Raw genomic sequence first — 27,083 nt, forward strand, 5'->3', positions numbered from 1 at the left:
TTTGTAATGCTATTCATACTGTCTCACATGTATATAACCCACTGGTCAGTCTGAGATATGTGGTCTCTTTGTTCAGTTTTTAAGTTCTTCGGTCTGCTTACTAGGATCATGTCTATACATGCCCAACCTAAGAATGAGCCTAGGAGTTCATAAACAACTTTACTGAGTCACTTTTCCATGCTAGCTTCTCCTATTATCTCCTCTTATTCCTTTGGCCTTCCCTTCTCTTTCCTCTTGTTTAAAAGGCTGGGAATTTAGTTACCTTGCACTGCTGCACACACTGTGGCCAGGTATGGAGATTACGGAGGGACCTAAAGAAAACTGTTTACTCACAATGCTGCTGACACCAAATGTGTAGGATTCTTTCTCATACTAACAACCAGTTTTCCAACTCTCTGGACACCAGCTGGGTGTCCTACAATTTAATTCAATTCTAACACTAACTACCTGCGGTTAACTCAGATTCCATGGGTTAAAGGGTCACATCCACAGACTGCCCTCATTTCAGATGCTGGTCTCAAGTACTAGGTTGTCATCTGTACTTTTCACCAACCAGCTGTAAATCAGGGGTTTCCGTAACCCCCTCCTCAGTCTATAATTACCCACAGAACTCAGGCAAACACTTTACTTAATATTTACTGGTTTACTATAAATGATATTATAAAAGATACAAATGAACAGCTAATTGAAGAGGTATATAGGGCAAGGTCTGGAAGGGTCCTGAGCACAGGAACTTCTGTCCCATGGAGTTGGGGTGTGCCACCTTTCTGGCATGTGGAAGTGCTCAGCAACCCAGAGCTCTCCAAACCCTGTTGGGTAGAGCTTTCATGGAGTCTCCATTATGTGGGCATGGTTGGTTAAGTCTTTGATCATCAGTGATTAACTCAACCTCTTTCCCCTCCCCTCTCTCCTGAGTTCAGGGGATGGAACTGAAAGTTCCAACCCTCTAATGGAGTCTTGGTTATTTTGGTGACCAGCCCCCATCCTGCAGCTATCTAGGGGCTTCCAGCCACCAGTCATCTCATTAGCATACAAAAAGACACTCTTAGCACTCCGGAGATTCCAAGGGTCTTAGAAGCTCTTGTCAGGAACTGGGGTCAAAGACCAAATATTAGAACAAAAGATGCTCCTAGCACCCCTATCATCAGGAAATGACAAGCGTTTTAGGAGCTTGTGTCAGGAACTGGTGGCAGAGACCAAATGCATATGTGTTCTTACGTGACAAAGAAAGAAAGCAGTGGAAATTTACCCATCCTCTTGGGGCCACAGTTTCATTGATTAGAGAAGATTGTTCCTTCTATGACTGTTTTGGCTCCTGTAGGCCCCCATTTTTACCATCGCTACTGCAGCCATGGAATTACTTGGGAGCTGGGGCACAAAAGAATGGAGTGAAAAACACAAAAAAACCCTGGGAGATTTCTGTAGTGTTCTAACTCTTAGGAGCTCCCTTTTCTGCTTCTGGAGTCAGAAATACAGGGCTTCTCTGTCAGCACCCCATTGCCTAGTGGGTATCAGATTGTTGATCAGGCAGAGGGATCATGGAGGAGAGGAAAACGCCGAACTCGCCACTGGTTCATGGTAATTTGAATTCTGTTCTTCCTCCATCTGCCTGCTGCTATGTACTTTTCAGAGTTCACAAATAGTTGATTAATGTATTCTGTTCAGATTTCATAGCTGCATTCAGTGGGACAAACAGAATGGAATATGCTTACTCCATTTTACCTGAAATTAGAATGACCAGTGGTGTTTTTCAAAAATTAAAGTGTGAGAAGGATTTTGATATATCCGAATGGGTTTTTGTATCCTATATATTACGTTGTGTATCCTATATTATGGGAAAAGTTTGGTTAGGTAACATCAGAGGAAAAGAAATGTTTTCATTGTCAACAGCACTACTTGTTAAGCTTCGTGTGAGAGTCTTGGGAGACAGAAGAGAATGTTTGCAGCTAATTGCTTGGAGTGGCCCAACTGCAGCAATGGATATTAAGCTGCTGTTTACGATGGAATATAGCATTCCTCACATGATCCATTATCTTCTTTTCATGGGAGGTAAGCATTGAGAACCACTGACTTCCTGGTTAAAGCCCAAACTACTGTGGCATTCAAGATTCCCTTCACGCTGGTTTTCCTTATAGTTGACCATTCTCTTCCGCCATCCTCTCGTATTAGTGTCTCCTTATCCACCTTGGTTTCAAGCCATTTCACTAATTTCTTAATAGGCTGGGGCCTTTTACATTCCATGATTTCTCTGTTGGTAGTTCCCTTCTCACTTTTTTCCATTGATTAGAAATCCAGTTTTATACTTTAATAACTGATTCTTTGTGAAACCATTTTCTGCATTAGCAGTTTATACATACTCTTGTTTATTTTTATTGCAGTTGGTATACAAGTCTGTCTTTTTCACGAGACTGAACTCCTAGAGGGGAGGGCACTGTGATTTATCATCTCTTTATACCCTGCTGTAGCAGAGCACCTCTGATTAATGTTGGACTGAGTCAGGGAAGTGTTCAGGGTTTACTTAATGGTAAACGGATATGGTGGGTGGAACATAAAATAGCTGAATTAGAAAAGAGATTGGAAAGTGGGGACCAGTACTGTATAAATGGAATTAGGAGCTGATGTTGTGGGGAAAATGTTTCATTACTTTGAGTTTTGGAAATAATACTCAGATACTCATTTTCCTGGTCTTTTAATTATATACAGTTTTTCTTTTGGTGGGACAGCTTTTCCTGTAGTTCTTTCTGTCCAGAGAGCCAGCTGCCACAAGGTTTTTCTACCTTGTGTTCTCCAGACGTTCCTTTTAATTTGAATACATTTATTTACTCTTTCATACAAAAGGGGCATGCCGACAGCTGCACCAAGTGTTCTTTCCTAAGCCAGCCAGACATCTGGATTTGGAGAAAAGTTATATTTTGAAATAAAAGCCAAGTAACTTGCAGCCTTATTAAATCATTTATGTTTTTTCCTTGCCCATTGCTCCTGCCAGGTTGGGTACCTTTTCACCTGTCTTTACAGCATCCTGTCACATATCTTTTCCAAAAGTAAAGACCTAATTCATCCTGAAATCTCTGTGAGATGAAATGAGCCTTTCTACAAGCTAACGTCTGTACCCTAGTACTGTTACTGAAAACGCAAGTCTGTGTGCCCGAGGCACAGTGAGGCCAAACAATACCAAAACATCGGAGTTTGGAACAGAGAAATGTATGTTGCAGGGCCGTGCAAGGAGATGGGTGGCTCGTGCCTTAAAAGCCCCAAACTCCCCGAAAGTTTTCAGCAAAGCCCTTTTATAGGAAAGGTGAGGGACGGGTGTGGTTGGTTGTTGCAGACTTCTTGGTGTCGGATCCTTTGCTCTTGAGGTCAGGCATGGTCAGGTAACGACGTTCCTGTAAATCTCCACCAAACAAATGTTACTCTCTGTTCTGACAAGAAATGGGCAAGGTCCCAAGGCACAACTTTCACCCGCCGAGGTCCAGGTCCTGGCTAAGAGGAGGGGATCCCTGCAGGGGCCGGTTACCCTGCCCCGGAGCGTTCATCCAGCACCCAGGCTGGGTCCTCCCGCCAGTGCCCAGGCCTGGCCGGAGAGGCAGATCTCAGCTGGCGGCGCCCTCAGGGCCGGGTCCCCAGAGCCCGCCCAGCCGTCGTCACCGAGGGAGCCAGGCGCCCAGGACCCAACTGGCCCTCAGGCTCCTCAGGCGGCCCAAAGGGCGGGGGCCACGTCCTGCAGACTGCGTCCCAGGCAGACGGCTGCCGCCGTTAGGTCGCAGAGGCCAGGTGAGCTGGAGGGCCCCAGGGAGAAGGCCGGGATCCGCCTCTTACCTCACTCTCCACCTGACGATCACCGCTCTGCCGACCATTGGCTGAATAGCCCACTAATGGCAGCTCATTGACAGTTGCTCCCTTGGGGGAGGGGCCCACTGCGGTTCCGACCGGTGGCTGAGCGGGACCTCTAACCGCTCCTGTATCCATAACCGTTGCCTGGTAATGGGTTGCTAAGGGCGCCCAGCAACGTCCGCCCTTGATAGGTGCGCAGCAAAGGGCTGCGCACTGCCCCGCTCTGTTACAGTACTTCTGTGCAGCTGGTAAGCTCACTGAAGTTACATGCGTGGACTTTTATCTGATGATGTTCGCCTCTGGCCTAACAGACTGTGCCAGGCTCGCTGTAAGGGGCAGAGCCTCAGGAGATGGGTCCTTCCTCAACTTAGCAGGTAACTTCATGTCCCCCGACACATTGATGTGCTTTCCCCCCTTTTTGATTCTCATTCTCCACCTTACATGGTGTTTCAATTCCAAGGAAGGTAGAAGATGAGAGACCCATCTTTGCTTCATTCCTGATACCTTTGCTCTGTTTATCTGAGTTTGTTTCTCATAGTCTCTAGACTAAGTCCCCAGAGAAGCACTTCTCAGCTTTCGTTCTGTTCCTGGTAGCTGGGCCCAGTCATGGAGTCGCAGGTGAATTCAATGAATGGCAAAATCACTTTGGATCTGTAACTATCAAGGTTAAGTATTAGGCTTGGAATAAGGAGAAATCAAAGTTGTTTTTGAATCTCCTTCAAAGTACTCATCCAGTCGTCTGGTAAAGAAGAGTGTTCTTTTTTGGGAGTTGGTGAGAAGGAAGAGTATTTATTTTTAGAGAGAAAATAAAAACGTTTCCCAGGTTTTTTGATGGCTTCATGTATCTTCTCCCTGCTTATTGAGAATGACTGTGCTAGTGAAAACTTTTTTAAGCTCCTTAACTGCTTTTGGTGATCGCTGCTTCATGTAAGGGAGCTAACTGTAGAGTACCAGGAATTTTCAGAAAGAAGAGCATTGGGATGGTTGATTTTGCTATTTTAATATTCATCTGAAGCTCTTTGGTGAGAAACCAACCAGTCATACACTGTAAATCGAGGGTTTTCATGTCCTTTGTGAGCCCAGCAGCAATATTGGATAATTTGGGAAACAGAATCTGAGGTTAGAAAGCCAGAGTTTGGAGTTCCTAGGAATGCCCAGATACCTGGTAGAATGGATGCTATGAAAAAGATACCCAACATTAGGATGCATGAATAGAGGAATGGTAACGTGTGTTACCTGTAGCCAGGTTGCATTTGTGGCTGTAGTAGTTTAGGAACTGTATGATCGTGTTCACATACCTATTTTTATTCCAAATTAGATTCTCTGTAAGGATTTGTTGATATTTTTTCATGACAGTCTTAAAAATAATTTTAACTGTTTCATTTGGAAAACTATATTGATCATTAGTTTTGATTTTTTAATTAAAATATACACGCTGTATTTTCTGTGGTAAAAAATTACAAAATTTTAAAGTTCCTGACTTCTAATTCAGGCTGGTGGGATGAGTCAGACTTCATCTTCCCGTCCCAAATTCCCAGGGAAAAGAAACTGTTAAAAAGAAAAATCCAAAAGAAAAATAACAAACCAGAATTTTGGTGTAAAACAGAGTGGGGAGTATAGTGCTGGAAATGATGAGGAATTTCTAAAAGGTAGCAGATGGGATCGTTCAATAGAAAACCTCAGTCTATAACATAGACAGGAGAGGATGGCTGTAAAAGAAGGGAGCAGCTCCAGAAGAGAAAGATCCAGAGCAGGAAGGGGGACCTGGGGCAATTGACAGGATGTCTGGTTAGGAAACGTCATTATGATCATCCAGCTGGGTGATTCCTCCATGCTAAGTGTCCATCAGCAGGGAAATGGTTGGCAAACTGGTAGGGCCATATCTTGGAATTCTTTAGTAATTAAAAAATAATGAGGTAGATCTCTACATATTGACAGCATCTCTAAGACATATTAAAGATCGAAAAAGAACTTGTAGAATGACTTATATGATATAAAAATACTATTAATGTTTAAAAAAACCCCACACAAAATATTTTATGTTTTTATAGTTACATACATCACATAAAAGCACAGACCAGGTGTTCTCAACTGTGACCCTATTGGCGTTTTGGATTAAGTAATTCTTTTTTATAGGTGGGTGTCTTGCTCATTGTAGAATGTTTCGAAGTATTTGTCCTCTACCCACTAGACCCCAGTAGCATCCCTGCATCCCACAGTTGTGACAAGCAAAACTGTCTCCAGACGTTGCCAACTGGGCGCTGCAGAGCAAAGTTGCTCCCTGTTGAGATCCCCTGGTATAGACAAAGGTCTAAGAACGCGTACTCACTTGAGAAGTGATTACCGGAGGGAGAAAAGGTAATGGGGATGGAGGGATGGTCAGTAGAGTTGTTAGCTTTAGTTTGAACAATAACAGTGTTTTGGTATTATGTGTAATTAAAAAAAAGAAAGAAACCAAAAGATACCTTTGCTAAGATCTCTCCTGTGTGAAATTAAAAAATGGTCAGTGGTCAAAAGAAGAAATACAAATAGCTTACAAACATGAAAATATGCCCAGAGGCACTAATAATTAGAGAAATGCAAAGTAAAAAACTAGTAAGGAATCATTTTTCATTAGATATAAAATTAGACATGTTCAGTGATGGTGTGGTGTGGGGATATTCATCTCTGCTGGACGTGTTAATAGACATAAGCTTTTAAGCATGTAGTTTATAGCCTTTATGCTTCCAAATATTTTTCTCACAGAAATATATACATGCATACAGGTTGACATGTTCAGGGAATCTTATTGCAGCTTGTAACATCTGCAAATTGGAAGCAATATCCATTATTGGAGTAAAGGTTAAATATGTTATGGTTTACCCAGGTTACCAGGAATGTTATGTAGCAGTTAAGCAAGTTTCAAGAATAATATGTAGTGTGATAAAATTTATGGGAAGAAAATCTTAAGCACAATACAAAACCATACACTTTTTTTTTTTTTTTAATTAATTTATTTATTTGGCTGCATTGGGTCTTCGTTGCTGTGCGTGGGCTTTCTCTAGTTGCGGCGAGCGGGGGCTACTCTTCGTTGTGGTGCGTGGGCTTCTCACTGCGGTGGCTTTTCTTGTTGCAGAGCACGGGCTCTAGGCGCGCGGGCTTCAGTAGTTGTGGCACGTGGGCTCAGCAGTTGTGGCTCGCGGGCTCTAGAGTGCAGGCTCAGTAGTTGTGGCTCATGGGCTTAGTTGCTCCGCGGCATGTGGGATCTTCCCGAACCAGGGCTCCAACCCGTGTCCCCTGCATTGGCAGGCGATTCTTAACCACTGTGCCACCAGGGAAGTCCCTGAAACTGTACACTTTTATGTCTACTAGGCATATGAAAATATTTAGGTAAGTCTGAAAGGATGCATACAAAACAGTTGATAATTTCTTTTAGGGTAGGAAGTGGGACTGGGAGGCCTTTAAGGGGGTGAGAAGTAGGGGTTATCTGTATTGCTTAAACTTAAATTTTCTCTCAAGCTAGTGTATATTCTTACATTACTTGGGTAATTAAAATAAAATAAAAAACAACATCTAGATGACTCACTTTTATGTGTAGTATTATCAATTAGTGGCACATAATGAGCAATGGTAGTGCTGGCCAGGCTCTAGTAGTTTTCAATATCTCATGACATTGGTGGCTATTTGTATTTAAATTATTAGAACTGGCATTTAACTATTCATATGGTTTGGAAACACTTTTTAAAAAAAATACACTGATTACAGTGGAAATATTTCTTAATCCTATTCTAGAATCTCACTCTGCCATTGTTTCATAAATCTGTATTCAGAAATACATAACTATATTTAAGCCTTCATGACTAGAGCCTTGAGTGAATGTGTGATAGCTTTTCTTTAGTAAGTAGAAAATGATTACAAGCTAGAGCTGTGCCCATACTCTCATTATTGGTATTTTCTTGTTTCTTTTGTTTTGTGTTCTTCTTCCCTTGTTACAATTTTTCTTAAGTGCTTAAGTGGTACCATATATATATATATACACACACACATATATATATATAACTATAACTATATAATTAATTTCTGAAACTGTTTTATCACAATTGCTTGTCAGTGATAGTCTGGAAATTGTGATAAGCTATATAGTTTTTTTTTTAAATTGTAAAATTACATAACGTAGACTTTACCACTTTACTAATTTTTAAGTGTACAATTCAGTGGCATTAAGTACATTTACAGTGTTGTGCAGCCATCACCACCATCCATCTCCAGAACTTTTTCCACTGAATCTCTGTAAATTTTCTAGGATCTCTTTCCAGGTTGTCTTTTGTTTTCATGGCCGTGTGCTTGGCTGCTGACGGTGGTTTTGTTTTCATCCTGGGGACTTCTAGTCAGGTTTGTGAGCTAGGCATACACACGTCTGTTAGGTATTTCCCTGAGGATATCTCTCTGAAAAGTTGTATCAGTCTGCATCAGAAAGTTTTATTGAATACCTTGTATGTGTACTATGCTTTACCAACACTTATAGAGAAAATAAAGTAAAATATTCTTGCATTCCCCAGCATTTCCTAGCATTATGATTAAACCACATGAAAGACTAGTCTTCGGTTTTTCTTTCTTTTCTTGCTTCGAATTTGCTGTTCAACCCAGGGAAGTCTGGCTTCTATTTCTGTTATTCTACTAAGTTGGTCCCCAAAGTTGCCAGAGATCTGGTTCATTCGATCCAATAGCTAAATCCCCACCTTCTTTGGTCTGTCTATAGCACACAGCACTGGTGGCTGTCTCTTCTGTTTTGATGCTTATTGCTTCCTTACCATTTTCTAGTCCCTTTCGGGCCTCCATGCATTTGATACACTGTGTGTACTGCTAGAGTGCCCTTCTCAGTTGGCTTCTATCTTAGGAATCTTCTTTGTCAGGTGAATCCTAACTTTCTCTTTATTGGTTAGAGCCATTAATCAAACATTAATAGCATATAACACTGTGCTGTGTGCCAGGAGTGTCTCATATAGACCTCACAGCACAGTGGATTTAAAATTTTTATATGAAACTTCCTGATTTTTATTTAACAGTTTTATTGAGTTACAGTTTGCATATTGAGTTATAGTGTATTTTTAGAGTTGTGCAACGCTCACCACTGTTCAGTTTTAGAACATAGCCATCACCCAGAAAGGTGTCTTGTGTCCCTCCGCAGTCACTCTTGTTCCCACCTTCACCTAGGTAGCCACTGATCTGCTTTCTGTCTATAGTTTTGCATTTTCTAAAAATTCAAATACATGGAATTATATAATATTTGGTCTTTTGTGTCTGGCTTCTTTCACTTAGAATAATGTTTTTGAGATTGATTTATGTTGTTGCATGTATCAGTTTGTTGCCTTTTTTTGGCTGAGTAATATTCTGTTATATGAACAGAACACATTTTGTCCGTTTACCAGCTGCTGGGCGTTTGGGTTGTTTCCAGTTTTTGATTACTATGAATAAGGCTGTTATGAACAATTGTGTATATGTCTTTGTATGGACATATATTATCATTTCTCTTGGGTATATACTTAGGAGTGGAATTGCCGCATCATTTGATAACTACTGAACTTTTTAGGTACTAACAGGCTGTTTCCCAAAGGAGTTGTACCATTTTACATTCCCACTAGCAGCGTATGAGCGTTCAAATTTCTCCTCATTCTCACCAATGCTTGTCAGATATATCTGTCTTTTTGATTACAGACATCCTAGCAGGTGGGAAGTGGTATCACATTGTGATTAACGGTGTCTTTGAAGAACAAAAGTTTTAAATTTTAATTAACTCTAATTTATCAAATGTTTTCTTTTATGGATCAGTCTTCAGGAGGCTGACATCTGTGGAGTATATCTCTTGAGCTTCCTTGACCTCTGCCTCGGGTTGGCTATTTGAAGACATGAGCAGCAGATCAGGCTGTTTATCCCACCTCCACTTCCTTGCCTTGCTGCAGTTCTCGCGGTGGCCACAACCTTCTAGGGTGGTAGTAAACTGTTGGGTCACCCATGCTCCCCAGCTGTCTGTGTTCTTCCCACTCTGAGCCCCTTCATGACCACAGTGGCCATGGCTTCCCACTGTTGTTAGTCCCTGGAAACCTTGCCATCCTCTGTTGGTCCTTTAACTCTGCTCACGTCTTTGTTATTTTCAGCCAAACATGTTTGAATGTGCCACTTTATTCCTGGTGAACTGACTGACATACTAATTTGGACTGAAAAGCATTTCTAAGGTAGGGGTTGGGGAACCATGGCCCATGGGCTAAATCTGGCCCAGTGCATGTTTCTGTAAATAAAGCTTTATTGAAACACAGCCGTGGCCATTTGGTGTTGTATTGTCTATGGCTGTTTTTGTGCTACAAAGGCAGAGTTGAGTGGTTTTGATAGAGACTGTATTCTACAAAACTGAAAATATTTACAGTGTGGCCCTTTAAAGAGAAAGTTTTCTGATCCTAGTTCTAATGCATATAAGGTAGCTCTCAGAATCTCCAGAAGGGCCAAAAGATATGGATAACCCCGGGAGGCAAAATGAGTCTGTTACAGAACAAACCCCACTTCCACTACTGACCATTGCTGGCAATTGTGATGTTCTGGGATTGACCCAGAAGTTCTTCTAGAGCTGTCCTAGAAGAACTGACACCTTTAGTTCCATGTTTGTCAATGAGATGTTATCTGCCGGCAGGGGTCCTGCCTCACGTTGCTCTCACTTCTTTGAGTGTGCCTGACTGGTGGAACCGAGGTCACATATATGTGCCCTGACTGCCAAGAAGTCTGGGAAATGTTCTTTTTTGCTTTCTGCCCTTGATAGTGGAGGGAAGCAGGATAGAAAGGAGTGCTGGAATATCATTTAGTGAGCTCACCTGCAGCATTTGCCATGACAGATACCAACCAATATCAGTGATTTTTCTTTTTAACTTTCCAAGTTATGACATTTATTCTTATTTTCTTCTCCTCACCGCCCACAAACCAAACACAAATAAACAACAATAAAAAACCCTAGAAGAGTTGTGTGTCAGGGAAGTACCCCATGTCGTAGAAGGTGGCAAGGGTTAAATCTGTCACAACTCCATCGATGCCGAAGGAGGACAGCAGGACTTCAGTGACCAAAGGAAGACCGTTTCCTGCTCTCAGCAAAGCTCGTAGTAGGGGCATGGCACAGTAGCATCGTGAGTCCCACAGGGGGATGTGATTGGTCTACTGAGCAGCAGCAAATACAGTGGGTGTGTCACAGTTAAGGAACACAGGGCTGTCAAGAACTGTGAAGGGTCTGAAGCTTTACCTGTAAGCTAACAAGTTAGCCTCTCCCTGTTTCATGGGTGCTGGTAGAAGATACAAGACTGCTGGGTCAGTGATGAAGAACAGTTTATTACTCACAGCCGTAGCAAGATCAGAGTATCAGCATTTAAAAAAATTTTTTATTGGAACTTAGTTGATTTACAGTGTTGTGTTAGGTTCAGGTGTACAGCAAAGTGAATCAGTTATACGTATACATATATCCACTCTTTTTTTAGATTCTTTTCCCATATAGGCCATTACAGAGTATTGAGTAGAGTTCCCTGTGCTATACAGTAGGTTCTTATTAGTTATCTATTTTATATATAGTAGTGTGTATATTGTCAATCCCAATCTTCCAATTTATCCCTTCCCCCAGAGTATCAGCAATTTTACCCTGATTCCCCAAGTCCCAGTTCCCACAGGTGATACGAAGAGGGTCAGGTGATACCTGCACATGCAGTGGTTTGCATCATAGGACAAGAACCCTGAGCTTTAAGGTTCTTCTTACATAATGAATCTTTTCTGACGGGCTCTTAGCACCCCTGCCTCTTGCTCCAGAGTGAGACACTACCCTACTCTTCTAGGACTGTTGGCTATATGGACGCTTTTGCAAATAGAGTTTGAAAAAAAAGGCAGTTAGTGCCTTGCTCACATGATGTGAGCACAAAATTTTTGCTAGCTAGAGCCAAGGATTCAGCACCTTTTTGTAGCAAAGTAGCAAACAAACTAGTGCCCCTCCCTCAGGAAGCGAGTATATAATAGTCACACTATGGTTGCTTTTCTGTCTTTGTTGCCAACGTGACTAGTTACAGAAGCAGCTCAGGATCAAGGGATGGTTTAGACTTTGCTGTTTGGAGCACTCAGCAAGGATGTTCGGGGTGCTCGGGCCCTGTGGTGAACTGTCTCTGCGAAAAGTGTAAAACTACCAATTATTTCCCTCTCTGATTCTCATAAATTCTCAGATTGACATGCCCTGTTCTAGTGCAGTTACTACTTGCATTTCACTGATGTGCTTCGTCTCATTAATAAGAATTGAGTCAGTTTTTGTGGTAGTGATTATATTATGTTATTACAAGTAATAGATATTGATGTTACGCAATACAGTGGTTCAAATAGGATGACTTTCAAATGTTCTCTTACATAACATCTGGCCATTTTAGGTTAGGGAGGCCAGTCTATTTCAAAGGACAGCCAGGGACTCTGATTCCCAGTGTTTTGTTGCTCTGCCATCGCCTAGGGTAGCAGTCCCTAACCTTTTTGGCACCAGGGACCAGTTTCGTGGAAGATAGTTCTTCCTTGGACTGGGGTGGGGTGGGGGATGGTTTTGGGATGATTCAAGCGCATTACATTTATTGTACACTTTATTATTATTACATTGTAATATATAATGAAATAATTATACAACTCATCAGAATGCTGACAGGAGGCGGATCTCAGGTGGTAATTCGAGTGCTGGGGAGCAGCTGTAAATACAGATGAAGTTTCGCTAGCTTGCCGGCTGCTCACCTCCTGCTGTGTGGCCTGAGGGTTGGGACCCTCGCCCTAGGGCATGGGTGGTCAAACTTTTCCTCTAAAGGCCCAATAGTAAACTAGGTTTTGTGGACTGTACTATTCAACTCTACCATTGTAGCACAAAAGAAGCCGTGGGCAATAAGTAAATAAGTATGGCTGTGTTCCAATAAAATTTCATGTACAAAAACAGACACTGGGCTGGATTTGGCCTTCACTATAGTTTGCTGTCCCCTGCCCTAGGGATTACCTTAGTTTGCATAGTTGAATTTGGTTGCTGCAATATTTATGTTCCAGGTCAAGGGAAAGAACACGGTCAAAATTTAGAGAAATGTGCTTGTGTTTAAGTTGTAGATAATTTGGAAGTTGTACATTGCACTTTCTGATCCCAATGACATGAACTTACTTACAACACACAAGTGTCTGATAAATTTGATCCTACCCCTGCTGCTTTCTCTGCAGTTGTGGCTCGAGAATTTCTGTAGAGAAGAGCTTCAGGCAGCACAGGGCGTGGGGAGTGGGGGCTTTGGGAGCTTGTCTTGGAGTTCATAACAGGCTTGCTTGCCTTCCTTCCGTCTCTTTTTTCTTTCTCTGTTTCCTGTCTTTCTTTCTGTCTTTGCCTCCCTCGCTCCCTCCCCCTTTCCTTCTTTTCTTTCTCTTTTTTACCCCCTTTTTAAATACTAGCTTGTATTTATTGTGTGTGTGTGTGGGAGAGATGGGCTCTATCCCTCCCCCCCATCTGTTGCCTCCCAATACCTCTTAGCTCTGCCGCTGCTCGCTTGTCAGAAATACTGGAAATGATTTCATCTCTCGGGTGTTTCTAGCTCCTTAGTTTCCGTAGATTTCTTCCCAGAGGCATTTGTTCAAGTTTCTCCTAAGCTAAAACCACACTCCAAACCCTTTCTCAGCTATCACTCTGCCTCTCCTAAACTCTACAACAATAACAAAATTGAAATTGAGTTTCAAAAGTTTTTTTAAACTATCCTTTCGTGGTTGACTCAGAAGTATCTCCTTGGGAACTAAGGCAGCAGAGGGTTCTAGTTTTTTCTTTCAAATGGCTTTGCCAAGCATTTTTGCTAGTACTGACCCTGTGCTAGACTGTGGGCTTGAGATGTTAATATAGGCTTCTACCCTAAAGTAAGGTTTGTTTCTGAGAAAGAAAGGAAACCAACCAACCCCTTTAGAAACAGCATGTTTTGCCTTTCTTTGTAAAGTCCCTAAGCAGTTTTGACCTGCTTTTGATGTATTTATTTGAATGTTTATTCAAACAATATTAATGATCTGCTAAAATGTTAGGCTCTGAGCTAGATTCTCAGTATGTTTACAAAGAGTTTGTGATAACATAGGAAAAATGCCTATTATGATGATAGTTTAAAAAACAAAAGGATGCAAAATTATATATGCAGTTTGGTTACAAAAGTATATTTAGAGAAAAGACTGGAAGTAAATAAGTCAAAATATTATTAGGATTCCCCTCCTTTTTAACTTTTTGATGCCTATTTATTATAGAAAATTTGGATACAGGGATGCATGTGTATATATTTTAATCCCCCTCCCCACCACGTACAACCCTCAGTTGCCATATGTATTGCTAAGATTGGAGATTTAATTTAGTGTAGCTTTTTACCTCAAAGACAGTGGCTTAACAATGAAAATTATTAAATAAACTGTCATCCAAGTATATCTATGAATTTAAAAGCTTGTAGCAATAAAACTGTGGGAGAGATTTTTTTAAGAAAAGGAATTTAAGACACAACTTCTGCCTTGCAGGACCTTATGATCTGGAAAAGGAGAGTGTATAAATTGTAACAGACATAATCTGTAAAGCAGTCAAAATGACATTACTGGGCAGGATGCGATTAAATGCCAGAATTTGCACCTGGTACTACTGGAGTTCAGATTAAAGGAGATTCATCTGAAGACCCAGTGGTAGAAGTGGAACTTTAAATGCATCTTTAATAATAGGTAGTACCTGGTGGGAAATAAAATATACAGAGTAAGTGTGGGTTTAACTTTAAATACTTTATCCCCACCTGACTAATGCATTTTTTTCAAAGGATTGTTCAGTATTCAATTTCTTTCTTATAGAAAAAACCCACAACCACAATTACAAAAACAAAATTGCTGTTGTAAAAAATTGCTGAACTGGGCAGAGGGCAGTAGAAGAGGGGGCATTCTGGTCTGAGGGGAGAAGAGCAACTTGAAGTTGGGAATAAGCAAGATACAAAGGAGAGCCTTGCTTTGAACATGGGAATATTTAGGATCCTTTTGCGAGCTTGGCTGCCTTTCGTTGGATGTTATTAAAGAAATTAAACTGCATAGATTTGAGTCTTTTATATTAAGATATTGATCTATTAATCCCTTGGGTAGCAGGTATCTTTAACCTTTCAATACACAATATAATTTTTTACTTAGTTTGAAAATATTTATTGACTAGGTAAAAAGAACTCTGAGCTTTCTAAAAGATGACTTGATTTTTTTTTTTTTTTTGATAGACCTCATTTAAAACAAAGTGCTTCTTTAAAAACTACTTTACAGCTGAAGAATATAACTTAGCAATACTCAAGAGTATTTTCCACCTTAGACTTTTTGGAGGAGGGTCATACATGTCCAGATATATGAATGTGTTCCAGTTTTTAATGTATGCCTTGTAAAATAAATTTAAATGGAGTTTAAATTTACTTAAACTTACACTGGGAAACTGTTAGGAAAAGCTGTTTCAAAAATACATGAATCCCTTTCATCATTTTAAAAGAATAGATTTCTTTTAGAAGTAAGCAGTTTATTCTGTATTGAATGCCTAGCCTTTCTTAAGCAAAAATAGATTTGAAACATTGTGTAGTAAGTAGTCTGAAAAATGGAGCATATATTCCTGAATTAGGAGTAGGTTTAGAACTGAATGCACATATCGGTTCTTTTAGGAATAAAGGTTAAAATGGGTGAGGATCCAATGTTAAGAGTATTTAAACGATTCTCAAGATTTTCTGGCTCATGTGTAGTGATACTGAACCCTTTAGTCCTGGGCTTTAGTTTGTGCCTGGTGCTGACCTAATGCTGTGCAGGGACACTCACCACATCCCTTCTTCATTCAGTTTCTCTGATTATCCCCACTTCCTGGGGAGCTTGCTTAGAACTGCGCATGAGTGCTTGTTAGGAAAATATGGGGCTACCCTGGCTACGTGTAACAGAGTAGTTTTTGGTATAAAGTTTACGTACAGATGAACTGAATAGGACGCTCAAGTTGTTTGCTGTGATTTTACTTAATCAAATTGGCACGGAATATTATGGAAATTATCTGGTTAGACAGTGGATTAGGCTTGTAATAAATGAAATCATGGTTAATATAACTCCTGGGCTTATTTGTTACATTGTAATTTCTTAGTGCATATTCAGAGAGAGAGCTGACTACAAAAATGATATGGGAAACACTCCGATTTGCAATTTTGTGTATACTCGCAGATGAAGACAGTTCTCTTTGCTGGGAGGATCTGTTAATGCAGAGATTTGTCTCTTCAGGTTCACGTGAAAATGGCGGATGAGGCGGTCTGTGTTGGCCCAGCTCCCACCAGTAAAAGCTACCTCAACATGGATGCCATCATGGAAGCCATTAAGAAAACCGGGGCCCAAGCTGTGAGTCTGAATGAATCTGTCCACTGCAGCTGTTTCATGTGTAGTGAGCAGAACACTAGAGTTTGTATTTAAAAAAAAAAAAATAAGAAAGAATGATTGAAAATGCTGTTGCAGTTCATGTCACACGAGTTAAACGTGGCCGAATTCGCTACTGGAAATCAGAGGCTTTGTAGCGTCTGGCAGTGTTGGTTACTGATCCTGCAGGTGGCTGCTGGATTCAGCTTTCACACCAGGGAGCAGTTTCAGTTCATTTCCAAATTTGCTAGGGGAAAAAAAAAAAAAGAAATCCCAATTAATTTTGAGACTTAACCCTTTCAGTGTAATAAGAGTATTAAAAAAATCTGTATTATAAACAGGATCCAAAAGACCCTGTTTTAAATTCTATTTTAATCATTTAAAAATTATGTGTGCCTCGTTATACTTCCAGAAATAAAAATGATGCAATTGGTAATTATTTTAGTTTGATAGTGTCAATGGAATATACATAATTTACATGGAGAAATCAGTAATTCTCCCCACCCCCAATCCTGTTTGGAGTGGAATCCAAGGAAAAAACTGGGTTCTGACATCAGGAATAGTGTTTTGTTATTGTTGTTGTTTGTGTGTGTGTGTGTGTGTATGTTTTTATCAGAGAACTAATTACATGTAATGTTAAAAAAAACTATGTAGAGTTATCTCTAAAATTGGATGGAAGCAGCCAACACCAGCAGTTAGCCTGGAGTGCTTCAGTTAGTGTTCACATTTCTTTTGAAAGAAATGTTTTAGTAAGATGCATGTTTAAATAAAAAACTGAATTCATGAACCCATATTATAGATGTTGCAGTTTACTAGCAGAGTTAATGAAGGTAAAACCTTTTAACTATAGATTATCAGAATACAATCTTTAGTTGAATGTTTATACGAAATGAAACTGTTGGAGTGAAACTCTTTTCCTGTGATGTAGTAGTGTAAATTACTCTGCACCGTGTTCATAAAGCTTAGTCTGGCATTTAAAAAAATCTCAAATGTGTAGATACTTCTAAATTAGATTATGATATTGACTCATTTAGAAATTTGACTTATAGCAGAATTATTTTCCTAGAAATATATTCAATACTGACTGATAATAGGGTGGCTAAATTTATGTTTGGTCAAAAGTTACTTGGTTAGAACAGGATGGTAGAATTTAAATTGTTGCAACGTGGCTTGTGAGAGAGGAGAGCGTGAAGTGGTTGTGACGGGCTGAGTGGGATGAGGAGGGAAAGAAGAGTAGATATTAGAAGAAAAATAAATTCAGAGAATGATGGAAAGGTAAAACCAAACTTCTGTTTTAGTTAGGTTTGACAAAAACTGTTCATTGGGTAGTGGCTGAATATATTAATATTGTCAGGAATAAAATATGTTCATTGGCTTAGTAGCCAGGGTTTGGGAAAGTAGCAGTTCCTGGTTCTCTAAAGAAAGGGGAAATAAGAGTTTTTCATCCATCTTGTGAAAGGTTTCCTTTAACATAATTCTTTGACCCACAAGCTGTTAGAAAATTCTGCAAACTTAGAGCCGAAGTTAGTCTCAGAAAAAGTGGGGAGAGTTTGGGTTGGGTTGAAGTGCATAGCCAAGTGCAGGCGGACAGGCAGGTGGGACGGGAGAAGGCCCTGACTGTGGTTGAGACAGGTAGCGTGCTGCAAGTGAGCATACAGTAGGCGATCTCGTGGCGTTTGGGTCTGAACTCAGGAGAACTGCGTTAGAGCTCATCAGTATGTTAAGAGTAAGTAACCTTACTCCAGGGCCCTTGAACAATAAACACGTTAACGCTCTTTCTGTCTTGCTTACTGTAAAGGTTTTGCAAATTGGTAAAACTGAAAGTGCTTTTTGTTTTCATTTCTAAGGTACATCCAGGTTATGGATTTCTTTCAGAAAATAAAGAATTTGCCAAATGTTTGGTAAGTTTATAAGGAACCAGAAACTGTTAACTTATATTTCAGAAAGCAGTGTAATGGTGTTGCTTTTGTAAATGTGGGTTGTGGTGACTTATAGACTTTTCATTGACCCAACGATTCTTTGAAAATAGTTTGGGAAAAGTGCAGACTTTTATTCTGTAACCTAAGTCTTGATTTGAAGCGTGACAATGGAAAAGTTGTAAAATCACCATTACACCTAATGAATGATACCTAGTTTATAACATGTTGTGTGGACTTTGACTTTTAAAATTAAACATTTCAGACTTTTAGCTAAATACGTCAGGGAGTCCAGTGATTCATTAATTATTTACCATGAGCATGGAATGTGAAGCCAGAAGTAAGATTCTGTTTTTTCCCTTTTATTGCATATTATGGCATTTAATATCAAATCTTACTACTGCGTCTATTTTGGGAAATTTTTTTCTTTTTTTTATGATAGGAGTATCCTCCTGATATCACCATCCTGACTAGGTACATGACCCTATATTTGCTATTAAACTGATTTTCCAGGTGTATTTATAACTACATTCAAGATGGTACTGAAACCTCAGTTTTCAGGTACTAAAATATGATATTGATAATGTTTCGAAAAGCTCATTAGATCAATTATCTCAGGTATTAAGTTAACTTAATATTTTAATATGTTATACTTTGTTTCTGTGATATGCTTATATTTTGTTCTTCCATGGATTCAAAATTATTTCTGAATGCAATTACCATTTTCAAGACGAAATTTTCACTTAAAATTCATAAATTTAATTTGGACAATTCTTTTTTTTAAAATTCTTTATTCTTTTTTAAATAAATAAATAAATAAATAATTAATTTAATTTTGGCTGTGTTGGGTCTTCGTTTCTGTGAGAGGGCTTTCCCTAGTTGCGGCGAGCGGGGGCCACTCTTCATCGCGGTGCGCGGGCCTCTCACTATCGCGGCCTCTCTTGTTGCGGAGCACAGGCTCCAGACGCGCAGGCTCAGTAGTTGTGGCTCACGGGCCTAGTTCCTCCGCGGCATGTAAGTATCCAAAGGTCCAGATTTACCAGGTTTTGTGCAGTATATCCACATTTTCCTGTTTATACCTCTTTTTGTTATCTTCTAGTTTGAAATTTTGGCTGAGGTTCTGTCATTATGTAAGAAAATGATTCGAATATAATAAATTTTAAATGTATTTGTACAATATAATATATTTAAGTTTGTATAGGTGAGGAGTCTCTAAACTGTGGTCCATGGGCCAAATGCAGCTGCCGCCTGTTTTTGTAAATTAAGTTTTATTGGCACACAGCCCTGCTTGTTCACTTAACCTGTTGTCTGTGGCTGCTTTTGCTCTCAAACAGCAGAGCTGTGTAGCTATAGCAGAGACCGAATGGCCTGTAAGTAAATATTCACTGTATGGCCCTTTATAGAAAAAGTTTGCCGGCTCCTGGTATAGATGAATATCTGAGTCTGGGAGAAGTGAAATTATATGGCAAGTATATTTATTCATGCATTTATTCAGTCATTAAAAAGGGCTTATTTGATATCTATGTTCAAGGCAGTTGAGAAGGATATAAAAATGAATTGGATGTGTGTTTTGCTCATGAGGAGCTCACAGTCATGTTGTGGAAAATAAGTCAGGTACACAAATGACTTCAGGGAAAAAAATATTATGAAGAAGTGCAAATTCTCCGTAAATGAAGATAAGATTGTGCCGTCAGGGGTTTCATGTTAGAGAAAGGGGTATAAAATGTATGACTACCTTCCTTTCTCATTTGCTTTTCTAATTTTATCTCCTCCATTTTCCTTTATCAATGCTATGCCTTAGGCAAACCAGACTGCATGCTATTCCCAAACGTGGCTGGTTCTCTCCTGTTCTATCTTTTCCATCGCTCTCCTCAGTGGTCACACCTGTCCCTTGGTCCCACATTTCTTACTACTGTCTATTCTTAAAAGCACAGTTCATGTTACCCCTACCAGGATAGTTTTCCATGTTCTTCTGGTGAGAAGTAATCTCTTTTCTCTGTCTTCTAGAGCATTAAAAAAAATTTTTTTTTCTTATCTGGCATACCACCTTCCATATTATATAAAAATTGTTTCTGTATTTTAATCTGTTCTTAAGGTAAGAGACTTGGTCGTCTCATTCTTTGTTTCCCTTTTGTTTTATATCCTAATGATTTCTACGTAGTGAGTTCAATGAATGTTATGGAAAGATTAAGTAAATATTATTAGATTAAGAATTGTGGAACAATAACCTGCAAGAAAACTTTTCTCCTGTCACAGAAGGGACTGTTTTGTAACTAGAAAGCGGTAGTGCCGTGTGTTTTTATTCACCATGAAAATATGTAGCTGGTGATAACTAACCTTCTCTTTTTGTGCATCATGGCAAGATTCTTATTTGGGATATAATTTTCCTAGCTTAAAAACTTTTCCCATTGGAGTGTGCCATTTAAAATGCACCTTTTGAAATATCTGGCTATAGCTGGTGAGTTCCATAAAAATAACACAGTGAAATAAAATTGCATACAGATTTTGTTATGCATATCAACATTGTTTGTGTGGATGGTGATGAACCATTGAAATTTGATTGTTATTGTCTCAAACTGGGAATATTCTTAGAAGCTGATTTCTAAGATAGTGGTAATAGATTACTATGTTGGCAGCAACTTTTGGCAAGAAAGATGAGCAGAATATGGAAAAAATTTTTTTTAAAGTTTATTTATTTTATTTTTGGCTGCCAGTTGATCTTCATTGCTGCGCTCGGGCTTTCTCTAGTTGCGGTGCACGGGCTCTAGGCGTGCGGGCTCTAGAGCGCAGCCTCAGTAGTTGTGGCGCACGGGCTTAGTTACTCCGCGGCTTGCGGGATCTCCCCGGACCAGGGCTCGAACCTGTGTCCCCTGCATTGGCAGGCAGATTCTCAACCACTGCTCCACCAGGGAAGTCTGGAAAAGAAATTTTTTAAGTTTAATACTGTGGAGTTCCTTTTACTGTAACTTATGTATGCTGTAACTTATGTTTGAAATGTAATCAAATGTGGAGGTTTTTCCCCCCCATTAATTTCTGGTTCTGTTTTGTTTTGTTTTTTTAAATTGCTGTTCAAAGATCAGCATAATATTTACTTTGTTTATAGAAAAACTATTTGTGCCTTATCATCTGGTATATTGTTTCTAGTTAACAGCTTTGAGTAAGATGATTTCTTGAATTTTTTTCTGAGTTTGTGCTATTTATTTGCTTTAGAAAATACCATAAGCCAAATGTTAAAAGCATTCTAAACTTTATATGTTTTCTTTACAAGACTAATTATTCTTTACACTTAATTTACACGAAATGGGATCAGATTATATAGAATCCCTACTGTACATGATTTAAACAAAATCATGTCTTGTTTGTTTTTGCTTAAATAATTAATGGAAAATACAAAGCTACAAATAATCCTCATAAAGAATAGTAATTTTCAGTAATTTTAATATGCTGAGCAAACATTTTATTTCCAAAATGTTTTTCATTCTGTATTCCCCCCCTGGGCTCCTTGTATTCTGAGCAGTAAAGGAACAGTGGTGGAAGGCTGTGAGGACTGTTAGGGTTAAGAAAAGAAATTCTTTTGGAGTTTACGAAAGAGGTTTGGAAAGTTAAACTATCTGCCCCTGGAAAAAGCGGTTTAAAGATTAAATGAGATTTAAAGAGATTTCATAGTGTTTTTAGTTATCTTTCTGGTTCTTATGTGTATGTTTTTTCATGTTATATCATATTTTAATGCAACACAGCATCATAAGTTACAGTAGTTACCTTTATGAGAAATTTATGTTAGATTTAATAATTTGTGTTTCATGTATGGGTCTTATCCATGTATTTAGAAGGTATGTGTATATATGCATACAGATAGTGTGTTCTATCCAGAATGCTCACCATTGAGGGTGGAGAAGGGAACTGTGGGAAGCAGTTGAGGTTTGATGATTGTATTTTTTATCTCCTTTTGTTGGAGACTTTTTAGCAAGGTAAGGAATGTAACTACTTCAAAAACAATAATGAGATGTTTTTTTATCCATTGGATTCACCAAACTTTTAAAAAATAGCTGTAACATCCAGTGTAGACAAGTGTACAGGAAGTGTCTTGTTCTTGGGAGTGTAAATTATTTCAGCCCCCTTTTTTCTTTTTCTTTTGTTCCAGAAATTTGCTGGTATTACCAAAATTTAAAATGTATATATTCTTTGACTCAACAGCTCCACTCTTAAGAATTTCACCTACAAAGATGTACTTTAAAAATGTTCATTGTAAGGTTGTTTGTAATAGCGAAATTGGGAAATAGCTGAAGATTTTTCATCTTTAAAATGAAGAGAATGACACCTACCCTGTAGGGTTGTTGTGAAAGTTAGAAACAACATGTATAAAGAACTTAGCACAGAGTCTGGCATTGCCAGGCAAATCACCTTATCATTACAGGTGTTAGTTAATAATTATTACTTTAGTAGATGGGGAGAGCTACTGAAGAGTTGTGGGGTTTTTTTGTTTGTTTGTTTTTTTTGTGAATGAGATAGTTAAAATTAGCATTTTGGGGAAATTAGTCTGATAGTTTTCATGTGTATTTTGTGAGTTTAGATTTTTTTTTCCTGTTGAGATTAATAATCTGATAATATTATATTCCTATACACACACATATGATAATGTAGTTTACAAAATACTTTGACATATATGATTTCATTTAATTCATGCAACGATTTAACAAAAAGAAAACTGAGACTCAGGTGCAGTGACTTGCCAACAATCACACTGTATTGGTAAGTAATAGAATCAGGACTTGACCTAGGTTGGCTGACCATAAGTACAGAGCACTTAAAAAAAATACTGTACCCTGGTTTGCTTAGTTGGAAAGAGTGAGAAACCAAACAGTGAAAACCAAATAACTGTAGGGAACTTAGCCAAAAAGGCCATAGAAATCTGTTCCCGCACTTCATAATAACAGAGGCAGCACATGATCAGGTTGTGTAGATAGAAATTTGAAGAAAGCCTTTTGCTAGGTCATTGGTCTTCTGTTGTGAGGTTGTAATCCATGGTGTGTTAGAGTTGTGAAATGTGCTTTCAGTACTTGGCAACTGATACTAAAATTATGAAGTTAGCAAGTTTGCTAATGATTTTATTTAACAATATTTTTGTTCTTAAAATAGTTTAGAGTGAATTTAAAACAATATGATACCCTGTTCACTCATATTTGCAGAAAAAGTTTTTTTTTGAGTAGGGAAAAAAAAAAAAGAGGTGTAGATCTTGCAAGCCCAAAGTTGTTTATAACTCTTATTTTATCTACATAGGCTGTGATCTAGGTAGCTCCTTGGAAGTATGTTTTGTGTGTGACATATATGTCGTGGCTTAAGAAAGGTTAATACTACACTGTATTTTGTAGACATCTAGTTTTAACTACATAGATATTCTTACCATTAACATTATTAGAATTTCCATTTTGGACACAGGTCTTTGATTTTATTATGTTAAAGTGAAAAAAATTTGAGAATGTAAAATCTTAAGAAACTTAAGTCACATGCATACATTGAAAAATAAGGTTTCTTCCATCTGTGAACCTCTGACCCCAGCCCCCAGTTTAAATTCCTAGAGACTACCACTGCTACCAAATTTATATTCTTCTGGAGTGCACGCATGCGTGTGTGTTTGCCTGCTAGAATTTGCTATAGATTTGTTATACAGGGTACTCTTATTTGCTGAAGTAGGATTTTGTTTGTTCATAAGAAAAGTGGCACAGAACTTTTCTTCCCTTCCCCAGGCTCTTAAAAATAGGTGTGGAACACCTACCTGCAGATACACTTGCAACATTCTTATTTAATCTTTATGACAATCTGTGGTATATTATGATTTATAGAAGAGAGAACAATCTCAGAATAAATGCCTTGCCCAATGTCACACAGCTAGAAAATGAGAGTATAGTTTCTTACAAAAGTCTTTGACTATAAATCCCATGCTCAGTTAATGTTCCAAACTACTTCTAAGATGAATTGGAACTAGACTGGATTGTTAGTGTTTCGTTTTGTTTTGTTTTTAATTGATAGCTTTGGCTGGCACCAATTTTTTTTTTTTTTTTTTTTTTTTTTTTACTGTTGGTGGAAGTTGTTCTCTTTCTGCTCCCTTTTTCCCCCTTATTGGTGTACTATTGTTAAGGTCTAAAAACAGAATATTTCTTCTGTTTTTTTTGGTCTTGTGATCTTGGATGCCAGTGAAAGTAACTGTCTTCACTTGGTTTTGCTGACTTTATAGGTAAAGTACAATACTTGAGTGAGCTGGTAGAGCTACAGAAGAGTCACTGATGCCTTTTTCCTCTCTGGGATATTCTTATGTTGAATTAGTAATGTCTCCCTGAATTTAGAGGAGAAATTTGGTGACTCTATCCTTTTGACAGCAATTTTGTAATATGTTTTAAATTATGACTTTAAATATGTCATGTTCAAAAGGCTTAATGAATATCTATGAAACAAGCTTCATAAAACCCTTATCATAACAGAATGTCCTTTGAGATGTTTGAGAACATGTTGGATTAGAGTTCAGCTTCTAGACTGTTTGTTGAAGAATTTGAAGATGATGCTGAGTAGAAATGCTCTAAAGTGGATACCTGAAAAAGAAAAATCTATTTTTAGGGAGTCTTTAAGGATGTAGATAAGGCAGATACATTTAGAGTTGTGGGGTTTGGTGGGTGATTTCAATAGGAAGGTTAAGAATCTGGGATTTGATGAGGCTGGGATTTTCTGCGCTTTGCTTGAGGTTAAAATAGTTTGAATTTTATACTCGAGCTTTCCTTCTACCTCTTCTTTCTCTCCCCTGCAGTTATTAGCACAGTCTGGAGTCAGAGTTAAAATTCTTGCTCTGCCACTTCATATCCCTGTGATCTTGGACAAGTTGCTTAATGTTTCACTCTGAAGACTCTCAAGTGTCTTACGCTTACTGTTGGCAGGATTTGTTTTTCTCCATCTGAGTCTTTATATTGAAAACATGTCTCCCGCAGCCAGCATGTAGTCGGGTCATGCTTCTTTTTTTTTTTTTTTTTTAACATCTTTATTAGAGTATAATTGCTTTACAGTGGTGTGTTAGTTTCTGCTTTATATCAAAGTGAATCAGCTATACATATACATATATCCCCATATCTCCTCCCTCTTGCTTCTCCCTCCCACCCTCCCTATCCTACCCCTCTAGGTGGCATAAAGCACCGAGCTGATCTCCCTGTGCTATGCCGCTGCTTCCCACTAGCTATCGATTTTACATTTGGTAGTGTATATATGTCCATGCCACTCTCTCACTTCATCCCAGCTTACCCTTCACCCTCCCCGTGTCAAGTCCATTCTCTACGTCTGTGTCTTTATTCCTATCCTGCCCCTGTGTTCTTCAGAACCTTTTTTTTTTGTTTTTCTAGGTTCCATACATATGTGTTAGCATATGGTATTTGTTTTTCTCTTTCTGACTTCACTCTGTATGACAGACTCTAGGTCCATCCACCTCACTACAAATAACTCAATTTTGTTTCTCTTTATGGCTGAGTAATATTCCATTGTATATATGTGCCACATCTTCTTTATCCATTCATCTGTCGATGGACACTTAGGTTGCTTCTGTGTCCTGGCTATTGTAAATAGAGCTGCAGTGAACATTGTGGTACATGACTGTTTTTGAATTATGGTTTTCTCAGGGTATATGCCCAGTAGTGGGATTGCTGGGTCATATGGTAGTTCTATTTTTAGTTTTTTAAGGAACCTCCATACTGTTCTCCATAGTGGCTGTATCAATTTACATTCCCACCAACAGTGCAAGAGGGTTCCCTTTTCTCCACACCCTCTCCAGCATTTATTGTTTGTAGATTTTTTGATGATGTCCATTCTGACTGGTGTGAGGTGATACCTTATTGTAGTTTTGATTTGCATTTCTCTAATGATTAGTGATGTTGAGCATCCTTTTTATGTGTTTGTTGTCAATCTGTATATCTTCTTTGGAGAAGTGTCTATTTAGGTCTTCTGTCCATTTTTGGAGGGTCATGCTTTTTTAATCATTCTGATAATCTGTATTTTTTAATTGTGGTGTTTGGTCTTTTAAGCTTTTTGGGTTGCCTTAGTTTATTTTCTTTAATAACAGCTTTTTCTGAGATACAATTTACATCATAACACCCTTTTATAATGTAAAAGTCTGATTTTTTTTGTTTATTCAAGTTAGGTAACTGTCACCAGTGTGCAATTTCAGTAGAATCTATTACCATTTAATAAATTACTGATGTGACTGGACTTATGTTTACCCTTTTTTTGTCTGTTTTCAGGTTGTCTCCTCGTTTTTCCTTCTGCTTTCCTTTACTATCTTCTTTGGATTATTTTAATTGTTGGAATTCCATTTAAATTTATCTACTGGATCTATCTTTTACATTTTTTAGTGGTTTTCCTAGGGATTACAATATACATCCTTAACTTTGTATGGTCTACTTGAACTTAGTATTATACCATTTTATGTGCAATGTAGAAATTTTGCAGTCATGTAGCCCACTTTCCCTCTCTCTCTATCTCCATCCTCTGTGTTAAGAGTTGTCATATGTATTTCATCTGCATATATTATAAATTCCATGGAAAAAGTCATAAGTTTTCCTTTAAACATGTTTGAAATGGGTTAAGATATTTCCTTCATTAATGACCCAAATATCATTCAGTTGAAATTAATATTGTTTTTTATTTTGGTCCATTTTTAGGTTATGTAGAAGAATTTATTTTTAAGTTTATTTTTTATTATGTTTAAATGTGGTAAATCATAACATAAAATTTACCCTTTTATCCATTTTTAAGTGTACAGTTTAGTGGCATTAAGTACATTTATTGATACAATGTATAACTGTCACTACTATTCATCTCCAGAATTCTTTCATCATCCAGAAATGAAACTCTGTACCCATTAAATAGTAACATTCTGTTTCCCCTACCCACACCTCC

The 27,083-nt window shown here is 38.5% G+C and overlaps 1 protein-coding gene across 1 annotated transcript in view; it reads left to right on the forward strand.

The window, feature by feature from the left end:
• The window catches only part of PCCA (propionyl-CoA carboxylase subunit alpha), a 374,750-nt gene that overhangs the window by 37,496 nt on the left and 310,171 nt on the right, over positions 1-27,083 (forward strand). The window contains exons 5-6 of the mRNA XM_059903326.1: positions 16,111-16,224; positions 18,087-18,140. Of these exons, the coding sequence (XP_059759309.1) occupies positions 16,111-16,224; positions 18,087-18,140 (168 nt within the window). The remainder of the gene's footprint in view (positions 1-16,110; positions 16,225-18,086; positions 18,141-27,083) is intronic.

This window comes from Balaenoptera ricei, chromosome 18 (genome assembly GCF_028023285.1).
Source record: "Balaenoptera ricei isolate mBalRic1 chromosome 18, mBalRic1.hap2, whole genome shotgun sequence".
Lineage (NCBI taxonomy): Eukaryota > Metazoa > Chordata > Mammalia > Artiodactyla > Balaenopteridae > Balaenoptera > Balaenoptera ricei.